Source organism: Bison bison, unplaced genomic scaffold (genome assembly GCF_000754665.1).
Source record: "Bison bison bison isolate TAMUID 2011002044 unplaced genomic scaffold, Bison_UMD1.0 scf7180017864040, whole genome shotgun sequence".
NCBI lineage: Eukaryota > Metazoa > Chordata > Mammalia > Artiodactyla > Bovidae > Bison > Bison bison.
In genome coordinates this window covers 3863440-3875741 of record NW_011494612.1, presented here as the reverse complement: position 1 = coordinate 3875741, position 12302 = coordinate 3863440, and the positions used below count along the sequence as shown (strand labels likewise).

The following is a 12302-nucleotide window of genomic DNA, read 5'->3' as shown; positions in this document are numbered from 1 at the left end:
TCCATCCCCCACATCCCTTGCTCCAGGCACCCAGAATCCACTCCTAGAGGCAACCCCAGGCTCCTTTAGGTCTTCATCTTCTTCTTCCCTTCGCTCAGTCGTGTCTGACTCTTTGAGACCCCATGGACAGTAGCCTACCAGGCTCTGCCATCCGTGGGATTTTCCAGGCAAGAATACTGGAGTGGGCTGCCATTTCCTTCTCCAGGGGATCTTCCCAACCCAGGGATCGAACCCAGGTCTCCTGCATTGCAGAGAGATGCTTTACTGTCTGAGCCACCAGGGAAGCCCTCATACCTGGAAGCTTTTGAGCCTGATTTTTCCTACCTGGGACACTTTCCCTTCTCTCTTTTTAACTATCTCAAAATTGAGGTAATGTCACTCATTGCTCAGAGTTATGCTCCAAGCCAGGCTTAGTCCAGTGGTGGGTCCCCTGACCACAGGGGTCTCTCCTCCCTGATGGCCCTTGTCCCAGGGTAATTGTTGGCATATGGGGCCATCTTTCTACCAGGTTAAGACTTAAGTAACATGAGCTGTGTCTTGTTGGTCATTGACTCTCTTGCATCAAGAACAGTATCTGGCCCAGAGTACGTTCACTTCGTGGAGTGAATTCATTCCTGACTGCTGATGTGTTTTTATGGGAACAAGTGCAGGGCTGAGTAGTGAAGGTGAAAATGCCAAGAGGAAAAGAAACAGCGTGCCAAGAGATGCACCTGGAGTCCCTGAAACAGTTTCCTCTGGGTGACAGTTTGCAAAGGGCCGGGGAGCTTAGAGGCATGCCAACTTCTATACAATCTCTCAGAAGGTAACTATGACTGTTGAAATTTAAAAAGTATCGACACATTCAATGCACTTGTTGAAGAGGTGTTTAAAGAATCGTTTCTCACAATAAAATAGGGCTAAGTTTCAAACTCAAATTTGCTTAGGATTTGTATCTGCTGCCATCTGTTAGTTCCAGGATCCTGGGATACGTCCTTCTTATTTCTATGTTAAACATTACCAGCAATAAGAACAGAAAGGGGAAACAAAAACCTGTGTAGGGAAGTTGGATTTCACAGAGGCTTGACAGTCTTATTCTCTTCTCTTTCTGAAATCCTAGAAAACAGAAAACCACAGGAAGACGGCTTATTGAGAAAGACCCTATTCAACTTGACCATGAGTCAAACAGGGAAGAAAAGTTCCTCAGATGGAGAAACTACACCCTAGGCTCCACTTGTCAACGAGAGCATCAGGGGGTCAAAATCCAGGTTCCCCAAAGCTGGAAGCAGAAAAGAGAGCATTGACCCTAAAACAACTGATTCCCAACCCCAGGACAAGACACTGAAGACAATCTCCTTAGACGCTGGTAAGCTTCTGCCTGATATTTCTTAATTTTTTAGATCAATTTTCTCCCCTAAGGGCTTCCCCTGTGGCTCAGAGGTAAAGAATCAGTCTGTAACGCAGGAGTTGCAAGAGAAGTAGTTTCGATCCCTGGGTTGGAAAAATCCCTGGAGGAGGGCATGGAAACCCACTCAAGTATTCTTTCCTGGAGAATCCCATGGACAGAGGAGCCTGGTGGGCTACAGTCCATAGGGTCACAAAGATTTGGGCATGACTGAAGTGACTTAGCATTCTCCCCTAAAGAGATGACATGAGTTAAATGACACCTAATATAATGAAATCTGTTCTAAACATTTATTTTGTTGAATATTTTAAATAATTTGCTCATTTTACTTTTAAATTATCAAAAGTAATTATGTTGCAGAAAGGTTTAGAGAAAAATACGCAGTTTCCTTTCATTTTAACACAAAGTGCTATCTCTTCAAGATTCTTTTCAGATTCTTTTCATATGCATATATTTATGGTCAACCAACCCTCCTATGTGCCAGTCACTTATTAGAAATACAGCCATGAAAATATTGAGTACCTCCTATGTGCCAGTCACTTATTAGAAATACAGCCATGAAAAAGAGAACCTCATGTACACAAAGAACGAAAAGCAGGCATACTTTTTGTGTGATAAGTCATATGAAGACCAATAAGCAATCTAAAGAGATAGTGAATGATGGGCTGGGGTAATTTTAGATGCAGTTGGCAGGAAGGAGTTTCTGATTTAGTAACAGAAACTCTGAGTGGAGATCTGAAAGGCAGCCACATAGAATGAATGAAGCCAGCCATATAGATATTTTAGGGAGTAGCTTTCCAGGCAAAGGGATCTGTAAATGCAAAGGCCCAATATGGGAGTGAGCCTGGAGTGCTTGAGAGCTGGCCAGGAGGTTAGGGATGCTGAAGCAGGATGAGAGAGGGATAGAGGATGAGAGTAGTAGGAGACTAGTCAGAGAGGTGCTGCTGCTGCTGCTGCTGCTAAGTTGCTTCAGTCGTGTCTGACTCTGTGAGAACCCATGGACGGCAGCCCACCAGGCTCCTCCATCCATGGGATTTTCCAGGCAAGAGTACTGGAGTGGGTTGCCATTGCCTTCTCCAAGTCAGAGAGCTAGCAGAGGCCAAACGGACATACTTTGTACAGTTAGAAGAGCTTATAAAACCCTCCTGAGCTGTGATCCTACTTCGGGGATTTATTATACTGTTCAGTTCTCACATGGTTACATGACGTTCATGTGCCTACTTTTGACAGTGGCATAATATTCCATTCCATGCCTATGGCATAATTACTTAAGTTCCTTTTTTTGCCCTTTGGGGAATATCTGGCTTTCCCTCTCCCTTGTTTTCTGCTTCACTGTGTTACACTAAACAGCTGAAAGTTCCCAGCACAGAGATTACAAATTCAAGGGTTATGAAAATATTGCCTCTCTCTCTCTAAACTCATGACACATACAGTGTCATCAGTATATTATTCAAATAAACGTATTTTTAAAACATTTATGCTTTTCATGCAAACACACATAAAAGAGAGAACAGTATGAGTCCCTGATTACCACCCTCTAACAATTATCAACCCACGGCCAGTCTTATTTCATTTATACCTACCCCCATGTCTGTCAGATTATTTGCACCAAATACCAGAAATATCACTTTACCTGTGAGCAGTTTGAACACATTTTTGGAAGTAGAAAATTAAGAAGTCTATCTTTAAAAGAAGGTAATCAGAAGGTTGTTGCTATGTTCTAAAGTATGATTTGGAGCTTTAGGAACATGGTTAATGGATACCCATGTAGTAGTGCTCAGTCATGTCTGACTTTTTTGCAACCCCATGGACTGCAGCCTGCCAGGCTCCTCTGTCCATGGGATTCCACAGGCAGGAACACGGGATTGGGTTGCCATTTCCTCCTCCAGGGGATCTTCCCAACCCAGGGATCAAACCTGCATCTCCTCCATCAACAAGCGGATTCTTTACCACTGAGCCACTTGGAAAGCCCCAGTGGCTACCTATTATCATGATTAAATTAACAGTGCAGTCAGCTGGTTATCTCAGCTGGCCAATACCAGCCCCTCAAGATGTGTGCGGTGTCTCTATTTTCATTTCTCCCCAAACTCAGTGGCCCCTGGAGTTACATGAATTGTCCCCCAAATGGCTCTGGGGCCTAGCTGGTCCTCTCTGTTGCCGTCCTGGCTATCTTGTCTATTGCATGGACCGCAGCCGCTGTTTCCTACCTGGTTTCTCTCCTCCTGGTCTTGCTCTCTTGCCAGCCTGTCCCCAACACTTCCGCCAGGTGCTCTTTCTAAACCACAGATGTCTTCCACCAGTTTGAAATTCTTCACTGAGTCTTTCTTGCCTTGAAGAGAAAGTCTATATTCTCAAGCATGATCTTCATGGTGTTTGTGGTAAGCTGAATATCTCTTCACGGCCTCTGCCTTCCCCCAACCTCACATTCATCCTCTACTGCTGATATTGTGATTTGCCTGCAGTTTCCTGATCTGGCCACCTTCCCCCGGAGTGGTTCCCTGTGCTGAAAAAGACCTTCCCTGTGTCTCTACCCTCCCTCTGCACCCCTCACCCACTTATTCCTCCCTCCTGACCACCCACCTGGCTGACTCCAACTCATCTTTAAGGTACAATTTATCTACCACTTTCACTTAGGCTTCCCTGGTGGCTCAGACAGTGGAGAACTTGGCTGCAATGCAGGAGACCTGGGTTTGATCCCTGGGTGGGAAAGATCCCCTGGAGAAGGAATTGGCAACCCGCTTCAGTATTCTTGCCTGGAGAATCCCATGGACAGAGAAGCCTGGTGGGCTACAGTCCATGGGGTTGCAGAGAGTCAGACATGACTGAGCGACTAATACTTTCACTTGGAAGTTTGCCAAGACCCATCCCAAGAACTGAAGCACTTACTGTCTCTACCCTGAGCCACCTGGCACCCCTGCTGGCCTCCACCATTGTACTTCTCCTCTGCCCTGTGACTGTGGCTCTTTCATCTGTCTCCTCCATCAGACAGGTAGCTCCTTGATAACAGGAACTTGTTATCTTGATTCCCTGTACCACACCACCCACGTTACAAACAGATAATCATGTTTTATGAGACCATTAGGATTCTTGGTTGTAAACAACAGAAGCCAACCTCTCCAGGTTTAGCTTGGAAAAGAACCTAATGAGAAGATCCTGCTTGGCTCACAGAATCTCCCCAGAAGCAAGAATTTGGTTCAGCAGAACAGCAGCCAGAAAAGGCCCCTAATTGCTCCACGGAGCTGCTCACATGTGGTCACTTTGCCCCCTCCACGGAGCGCCAGCCCTCCATTAGCAACAGCCAACCTGTAGCAGATCTGACTCATCTGTTATATATATTGAGCTGTGACATAAGATATTTTTTGAAGGAAAACTTTCATAGATTAAAAAAAACATACATACGGTATGTAAGGCGATATGTGGGGGCCTCAAAAATGGGTACTCATATTTGTACTTAGGTGTTATAAAGATTTATCATCTTGATTTTGGTAATTGAGGAACTATAAAGCTAACATTCATTCATTCACTCATTTAGCTATTTGTTCATTCAACAGTGTTTACAAAGTATGTATCATGTCAAAGGTATTGTAGAGTCCCATCTTCCTGGGAAGATTCAGCAACTTTAATTCACTACATGCCTGATAAATGAACCAGGTGGGAATTATAATTTCCATTTTATAGATTAGTAAACCAAGGCTCAGAGAAGTTAAATGACTTGGTTACCTGACAGACCCACGAGTTGATCTAGGTTTTCCAGTTGTGCTGCCTTGGACTTGCCAATCATATAAAACATATATTACAGAGCACACAAGTAGGATGTGGTCTGCAAAGGGATTGCAGAATCTGTCAGTTGGTTGGTTGTTGGGCTGCACCCCGCTGGCCTGCAAATCTTGTAGTTGCCCAGACTTAAGACCAAAGAAAAAGCCTGGTGACAGCAATAGAGACATCAGTGTTCATTGGTTAGGGGCATCTTACACAAAGGTCCTGGAGTCACATCCCACCATGTGTGACAGACAATGGGCCGAACATGGCAGCAGTCTTTGATATTCACCAGGAGAAGGAGGCTACCATCTGTAGGGGAGGTGGGCTCATCAGTAACCAGGGAAACCAGCAGCTGGGGCAGGGGGCAAGCAGGCAGGCAGTTACTGATTAAACCCTGTAATTAAGAGGATTGGTGAAAGTGAAAGTGGAGAGTGAAAAAGTTGGCTTAAAGCTCAACATTCAGAAAACGAAGATCATGGCATCCGGTCCCACCACTTCATGGGAATAGATGGGGAAACAGTGGAAACAGTGTCAGACTTTATTTTGGGGGGCTCCAAAATCACTGCAGATGGTGACTGCAGCCATGAAATTAAAAGACGCTTACTCCTTGGAAGGAAAGTTATGACCAACCTAGATAGCATATTCAAAAGCAGAGACATTACTTTGCCAACAAAGGTTCATCTAGTCAAGGCTATGGTTTTTCCTGTGGTCATGTATGGATGTGAGAGTTGGACTGTGAAGAAGGCTGAGCGCCGAAGAATTGATGCTTTTGAACTGTGGTGTTGGAAAAGACTCTTGAGAGTCCCTTGGACTGCAAGGAGATCCAACCAGTCCATTCTGAAGGAGATCAGCCCTGGGATTTCTGTGGAGGGAATGATGCTGAAGCTGAAACTCCAGTACTTTGGCCACCTCATGCGAAGAGTTGACTCATTGGAAAAGACTCTGATGCTGGGAGGGATTGGGGGCAGGAGGAGAAGGGGACGACAGAGGATGAGATGGCTGGATGGCATCACTGACTCGATGGACATGAGTCTGGGTGAACTCCGGGAGTTGGTGAGGGACAGGGAGGCCTGGCATGCTGCAATTCATGGGGTCGCAAAGAGTTGGACACGACTGAGCAACTGAACTGATCTAAGAGGATTGGATAGTCATGTGAAGGAAGCAGGGCCTGGTCAAGTAGGGGATGGATAGAGATCAAGAGAAAAACCATCCTTAATGGCCTGACAATACATACATCATTGGTGGTGGTGACCTTGGAGAAACAATTTATTTGGCCAGGTGAGTGTGGCAACTAGAATGTAGAGGACTAATTGGTAACTGTGTTGAAGAAGTGGGGCCAGCAAGCACACTCCACTCTTTTCAAACATTTGACAGTAAAGGAAATGATTGACAGAACAGTGGCTTGAGAAGAAAACAAAGAAAAAGAAGGCTTGGTGAAGCTGGAACTTGAGCATGGTTGTAGGCTGAACCTACAGAGATAAAAAAGCTAAAAGACAAAAAGGAGTGCAATAAGACACAATGCAGAGAAAAAATTTTTAAGCGCAGAAATTTGAAAAGCACACACACATAATGGGCTTTCGAGCAGATTGTTCTGGGTTCAAATTCTGACTCTGCTGCTGACCAATTAACAGTCTGAGTCTTGGCTTCCAAATCTATGAGACGGTGTGCTGATGACTCCTTGCATCAAGTGTACACAATATGTTCTGTCCTCACTGGCATGTAAGAGGCAGTCCCCTCCTCGTCCCCCTCATCCATAACTCTCCTCTGATCCACCCCAAATTAGGGTTGTCAGAAAAAGAAAAATACTTGCATTATTTGGGATGTACTTTTACTAAACAATGATTCTTTGTTTACCAGAAGTTTAAGGTTAATTGGACATAGTATTTTTGTTTTTCTTAAATCTGCAACCCTACCCAAAATAAAATACCTTGTATACAACTTACTATAATAAAAATTGAAGGCCAGAGTGAAGAGGTAAACGGTGGGTGGATGATGCTGCCTCTTACTGGTAGAATGTGGCAACACCAACCATCCTATCAAAGAGGTACAGCCTGTAGGCGGTTTTCTTAAGAATGGCAAGCCACTAGACCCGCTGCAGAAGAGAGATGGAGTCTATTATCCTGCTAATATTTTAGTCTAAATTTACTACTATGGTAATGCTGCTATCTTTTCATTTTCACTGGTGCCAATATATTTCATTTTTCTCTATATGATTTGTATACTTTTTTCTCAGGGTTAGTAGAGTATTACTGTACATTTGGAACTTATGCTTTCCTATTGGATTCCAGTGTGCATACTGTTTGCATATATTTTATTTATTTATTTGGCCTCACCACACAGCATGCAGGATTTAAGTTCCCTGACAAGGGATTGAACCCATGCCCCCTGTGGTGGGAGCCTGGACTATTACTATTGCACCAACAGGGAAGTCCCTATATGTGTTATCACTACAGGACCTCATTAAAGTCATTGTCTGTACATGCTTATTCATTTTGTCTTACAAAAGTACGGTATGTTTCACATGTGGCTTACATGTTGACACATGCGGTAGTAGACAATAAAATTAATTATTCATTAATAAAATTAATATAGTCCATGGGGTCGCAAAGAGTCAGAAGCATAAGTTCCAAATGTACTGTAATACTCTACTAACCCTGACAAAAAAGTAACACACACACAAAATTATAGTTTTTTATTTTTATTTAATCTTTTTAAATGTTAGTGACATAGTGCAGCATTATTAGAGAGGAACTTGGCAAGGGTGTCACATATGTCCCTAAAAAAAAAAGTACCTAATAATAAAGACAAATGAGGTTTTCTGAATATATTCTCTGGCAGGAGTTGAGAAAATACAAAAGCTCTTGTAGGCACTACTGTCTCTGGATTTGTTAGTTGAAGGGTCTAGGAAATGAGCAGCAAGTGCTTCACTTGCTCCCTTTAGCCATCTGAGGCTCATCAGGGGGTCTGCAATGTTCCCCTTTCCTCATCTGTCATGTTAGGAGGCCAGCATGTGGGCACGTCCCCCAGCAGTGCGTTCACCAAAGATGTCTGTTCATCCTTCCACCAGAGCTGTCGTAAACGCCGTGCTAACAAGTTTACCGCTTCGTCTAGGAACATGATTCAGTCTCCATGCAAGAAGCCCAGGTCAGGCCATGAAAGAAAAGCCCCTGAGCTCCTCAGGCTCCATTGTAGGAAAAGCGTCCCTAGAGCAGCCAGTGTTGAGCACCAGCCACAGGGACAGAGGTCAGGTTTTGTCCCCTTCTGAGTTGAGGTTTCACAAAGAGCTAGTTCACAGTTGTCTGTCTTCTCATGTGTCTCATCTTTTTACTGTCATTCACAGCAAATTCTTCGTTATTCTTATCATACAGCCAAGACTCTCACTTCAGAAACAGAACTGGGATCCAGGATGGAGGAAAATGAGCAGTTTCTGCAGAAGCTGTGCAGAAAGGCCGTCAGCAAGTGTCTGGACCTGAACAACTGCAGACAGACAACAGCGGATGTGAGGGACACGGGTCTGTATGGAGTTAACCTTATCCAGAGGCACAGGGGCACAGAGGGCTGAGATTAGCAGGCAAAGCGCTCCATCCTCACTTGGTAACCCAAGGTCTGCAGGGTGGCCTAGAGAATTCGGGAAGAGCAGCTACATCACTATTAAAAAAAAAAAAGTCAGTTGATTCTTCCTCAAGTTTCAAAGATTTGAGCCCAAATTTAGGAGGGAGCTTTGTTTTTTCCTAAGCGCTTTTACCTCTCCACTAATTACCTCTCTCTGAAACTCATCTCCTCCTGTATATGATATAAACTCATCCATAAAACCAAGCCCTGCTGGGAGTTTAAAGGGGCATCATGTTGTTGTCTGTGGAATGAAAAGTATCATTCCCAGTGATTATTGCTCACACCTTTTTTTACACAAAAGAAGAACTACTGTTTGTGACACTCCAGCAGGAATCTGATTGCAAAGAACCCTCTCCCCAAAATACCATTATCACCTTCTTAAAGATTCTCTTTTTTTGGACATCTTAAGTCAAGTATTTAATCACATTAAATGTGTCTACCAACAGAGGAATCAAAAGAACTGCGTTTTGAGTGAGGGGGCGCTGTCCTTGACTATTTTAATTAAAATCCATGCCATTACATTTGAGACAGATCTCTTAACAGGAAACTGTAACCGTGCCTGTGGTTCTCAAATGCCTGTGTACATGTCAGAATGTTGCAGAACCTGTGCAAATGCATAAACTTGAGTCCAATCCAAACCCACTAAACTGAAATCTTCCAGAGCGGGTCCCAGGAATCCTAGTTTTTTGCCTTCTAATGTGTTCAATAGACTTTCGTACTTTGTAAAGTTAAGATCATGGTAAACAAAATTAAATTGCTGAAGTGCTTTGGGCTTCCCTGATGACTCAGACAGTAAAGAACCTGCCTGTAATGTGGGAGACCTGGGTTCGATCCCTGGGCTGGGAAGATTCCCTGGAGAAGGAAATGGCAAACCACTCCAGTATTCTTGCCTGGAGAATCCCAAGGACAGAGGAGCCTGGTGGGCTATAGTACATGTAGTTGCCAAGAGTAGGACATGACTGAGTGACTAACACTTTGAACGCTGGTAAAAAGAAAACATAAACATATTTTTTTGCCCCTAAGTGCGTCTTCAGAATTTCTTCAGAATGGTGGAAGGTCAGGAATTGCTGTGCCTGTAACTCTAGAAGCTCACCATGTGAGGTCTAACTGCTGCCACTATTTTTACATCCAAGACAGATTTAAAAGCAAGCAAGCAAAGACACCTTCCAGCCTTGACTTTGGCATTTCCACTCAAGTCTTGTTGCCGCAGGAGATAAAGATAACCTTGGAGAATTTTATTCACAGAGAGTAACTTCATTTTTCGTGAGCAATGGAGGAGACTCAGAGAAGGTTCTGGTCAGGCTTTGTACCTGTCTAAACCTCCACATGTTGGCCCATGTAGGTATAAAAGGAGTTTTGTAAGATGGTGATACCCAGGTGATCTAGATAAGAAAAAAATAGTTAACGGGCACTGTCTGAGCAGTCCTGGCCAACAGAGTGTTCCCCGGGCCTTCGGCCTGAGGATCCAATAGAATGACAGAGAGATGGTTGTTAGAGGGCTTGCAAAATAAAAGGACCAGGATACACATTGTAGTGACGGCGGTAGTAACAGTTGTAGCTGAATTGCCATTTCCTCTACAGTAAAGGAACTCTTATGAAATCTCACAGAAACACCACTGCCTTTTCAGAATGCAGTTATTTGGCAGAAATAAAAAAGGTCCCAAGAAATAGGATATGTAATATCACAACGTCTCCAGTTGCACACCTGAGGGAGCCCTGCTGTGTGGAAAGTCAGCCCATCCATCCTCCTTCTCTCCTGTTACAAAGCAACAGGCAGCAGATGAATCCTGTTTACTACAAATCACAAATTCCACATGTAAATCTGTCTTTTCTTGTGTTCACTTCTACTTGCTTTGCTGCCTTCTCTCCCAGACTTGGAAAAACTGGATATTTCCTGGAATGATGTCACACGTGGAAACCTCCATGTACTCACCCAGCAAATGCATCTTGTCAGCAAGTTAAAAATCCTGAGGCTGAGTAGTTGCAGATGTACCGCTGATGATGTTTGGGCACTGGGTATGATGAATGCTTCCCTTGAGAGAGTGCTTGCCTGGAAGGATCTCTGCAATCCAAACCCTCAAGGGCAAATTACCTGGGTGACCACTCCCCTTGGATTCCCATGGACGAGGACGAGAGCGCTGTCCGTACATGATGAAATGCTGTGTTGAGCATTTGCACTTTCTAGAGAACTATGTAACCTGCACCCAGAATTACGCTAAGCCCTGGGATAAAGAGGGGAACAGGCTGACCAAGCCTCTGGTCTCAGGGAGTTTAAATGGAAATGATAATTGCAAAATTTGCTCTCTCTGGATCCGTTACCTCATCTGTAACACAGAGAAGTTGGGATAGATAAATTAAGATCCTTTCCAATCTCAAAATGCTTTTCTCTTTTCCCATTCCTATTTTTTAAACAATTGATCAAAACAAGATTTTTCAAATAAAAGCAATGGTTTAAGTAGAACCAGAACCTCAATTAAGTTAGTTTTGTATGTTGAACACTGAATAACCTAAAATGTAGGCTAAAATTTGTCATGCTGCTAACCCAGCTGCTTTACTGGAACGCTTGCTGATTTTAGATGCCAGACATACTTTTTTAGTCTTCTTTTCATCTCAAGTCTTTATTTCAATTATGTATTTTGATCATTTACATCTCGGCAAAGATTTCTGTAAAAGCAACAAAATTTATGCCAATGTCTTTTCTCTAAACTGGAGGAGGAAATGGCAATCCACCCCAGTATTGTCAGAAATATCCCATGGACAGAGGAGCTTTGTGGGCTACAATCCATGGGGGTCACAGAGTCAGACACGACTGAGCATGCACAGATGCACTTCTTTCTAATCATTCCCTAGAAAATGGCCAGATCCTAGTTCAAATCCTGGTCCCACTTCTAACTATTTTTGTGACCATGGACTAAACAACCTTTCCCAGCCTTGGTTTTATTATCTCTGAAATGAGGATGATATCCACCTCAAAAAATTGTGAGAATTAAATAATTTTTATAAAGTACCTACTACATGCTTAACACATAGTAGGCACTCAATAATCGATAATGCCTTCTTTCCCTACTTCCCCAACCAAAATTACCTTTCTGGTTTTCTATGATCAATTTAGCCTCACAGGTTCAGTTCAGTTCAGTCGCTCAGTTGTGTCCGACTCTTTGCGACCCCATGAATCGCAATACACCAGGCCTCCCTGTCCATCACCAACTCCTGGAGTTCATCCAGACTCACATCCATTGAGTCAGTGATGCCATCCAGCCATCTCATCCTCTGTCGTCCCCTTCTCCTCCTGCCCCCAATCCCTCCCAGCATCAGAGTCTTTTCCAATGAGTCAACTCTTCGCATGAGGTGGCCAAAGTACTGGAGTTTCAGCTTCAGCATCATTCCCTCCAAAGAAATCCCAGGGCTGATCTCCTTCAGAATGGACTGGTTGGATCTCCTTGCAGTCCAAGGGACTTTCAAAAGTCTTCTCCAACACCACAGTTCAAAAGCATCAATTCTTCAGCGCTCAGCTTTCTTCACAGTCCAACTCTCACATCCATACATGACC

General features: G+C 43.8%; 1 protein-coding gene across 1 annotated transcript in view; it reads left to right on the top strand.

The window, feature by feature from the left end:
- The first annotated feature begins 1152 nt into the window (after positions 1 to 1152).
- LRRC31 (leucine rich repeat containing 31) overlaps positions 1153 to 12302 on the top strand; it is a 26850-nt gene continuing 15700 nt past the window's right edge. Inside the window, 2 exon segments of the mRNA XM_010835219.1 lie at positions 1153 to 1342; positions 8509 to 8652. Coding sequence (XP_010833521.1) covers positions 1153 to 1342; positions 8509 to 8652 — 334 coding nt within the window.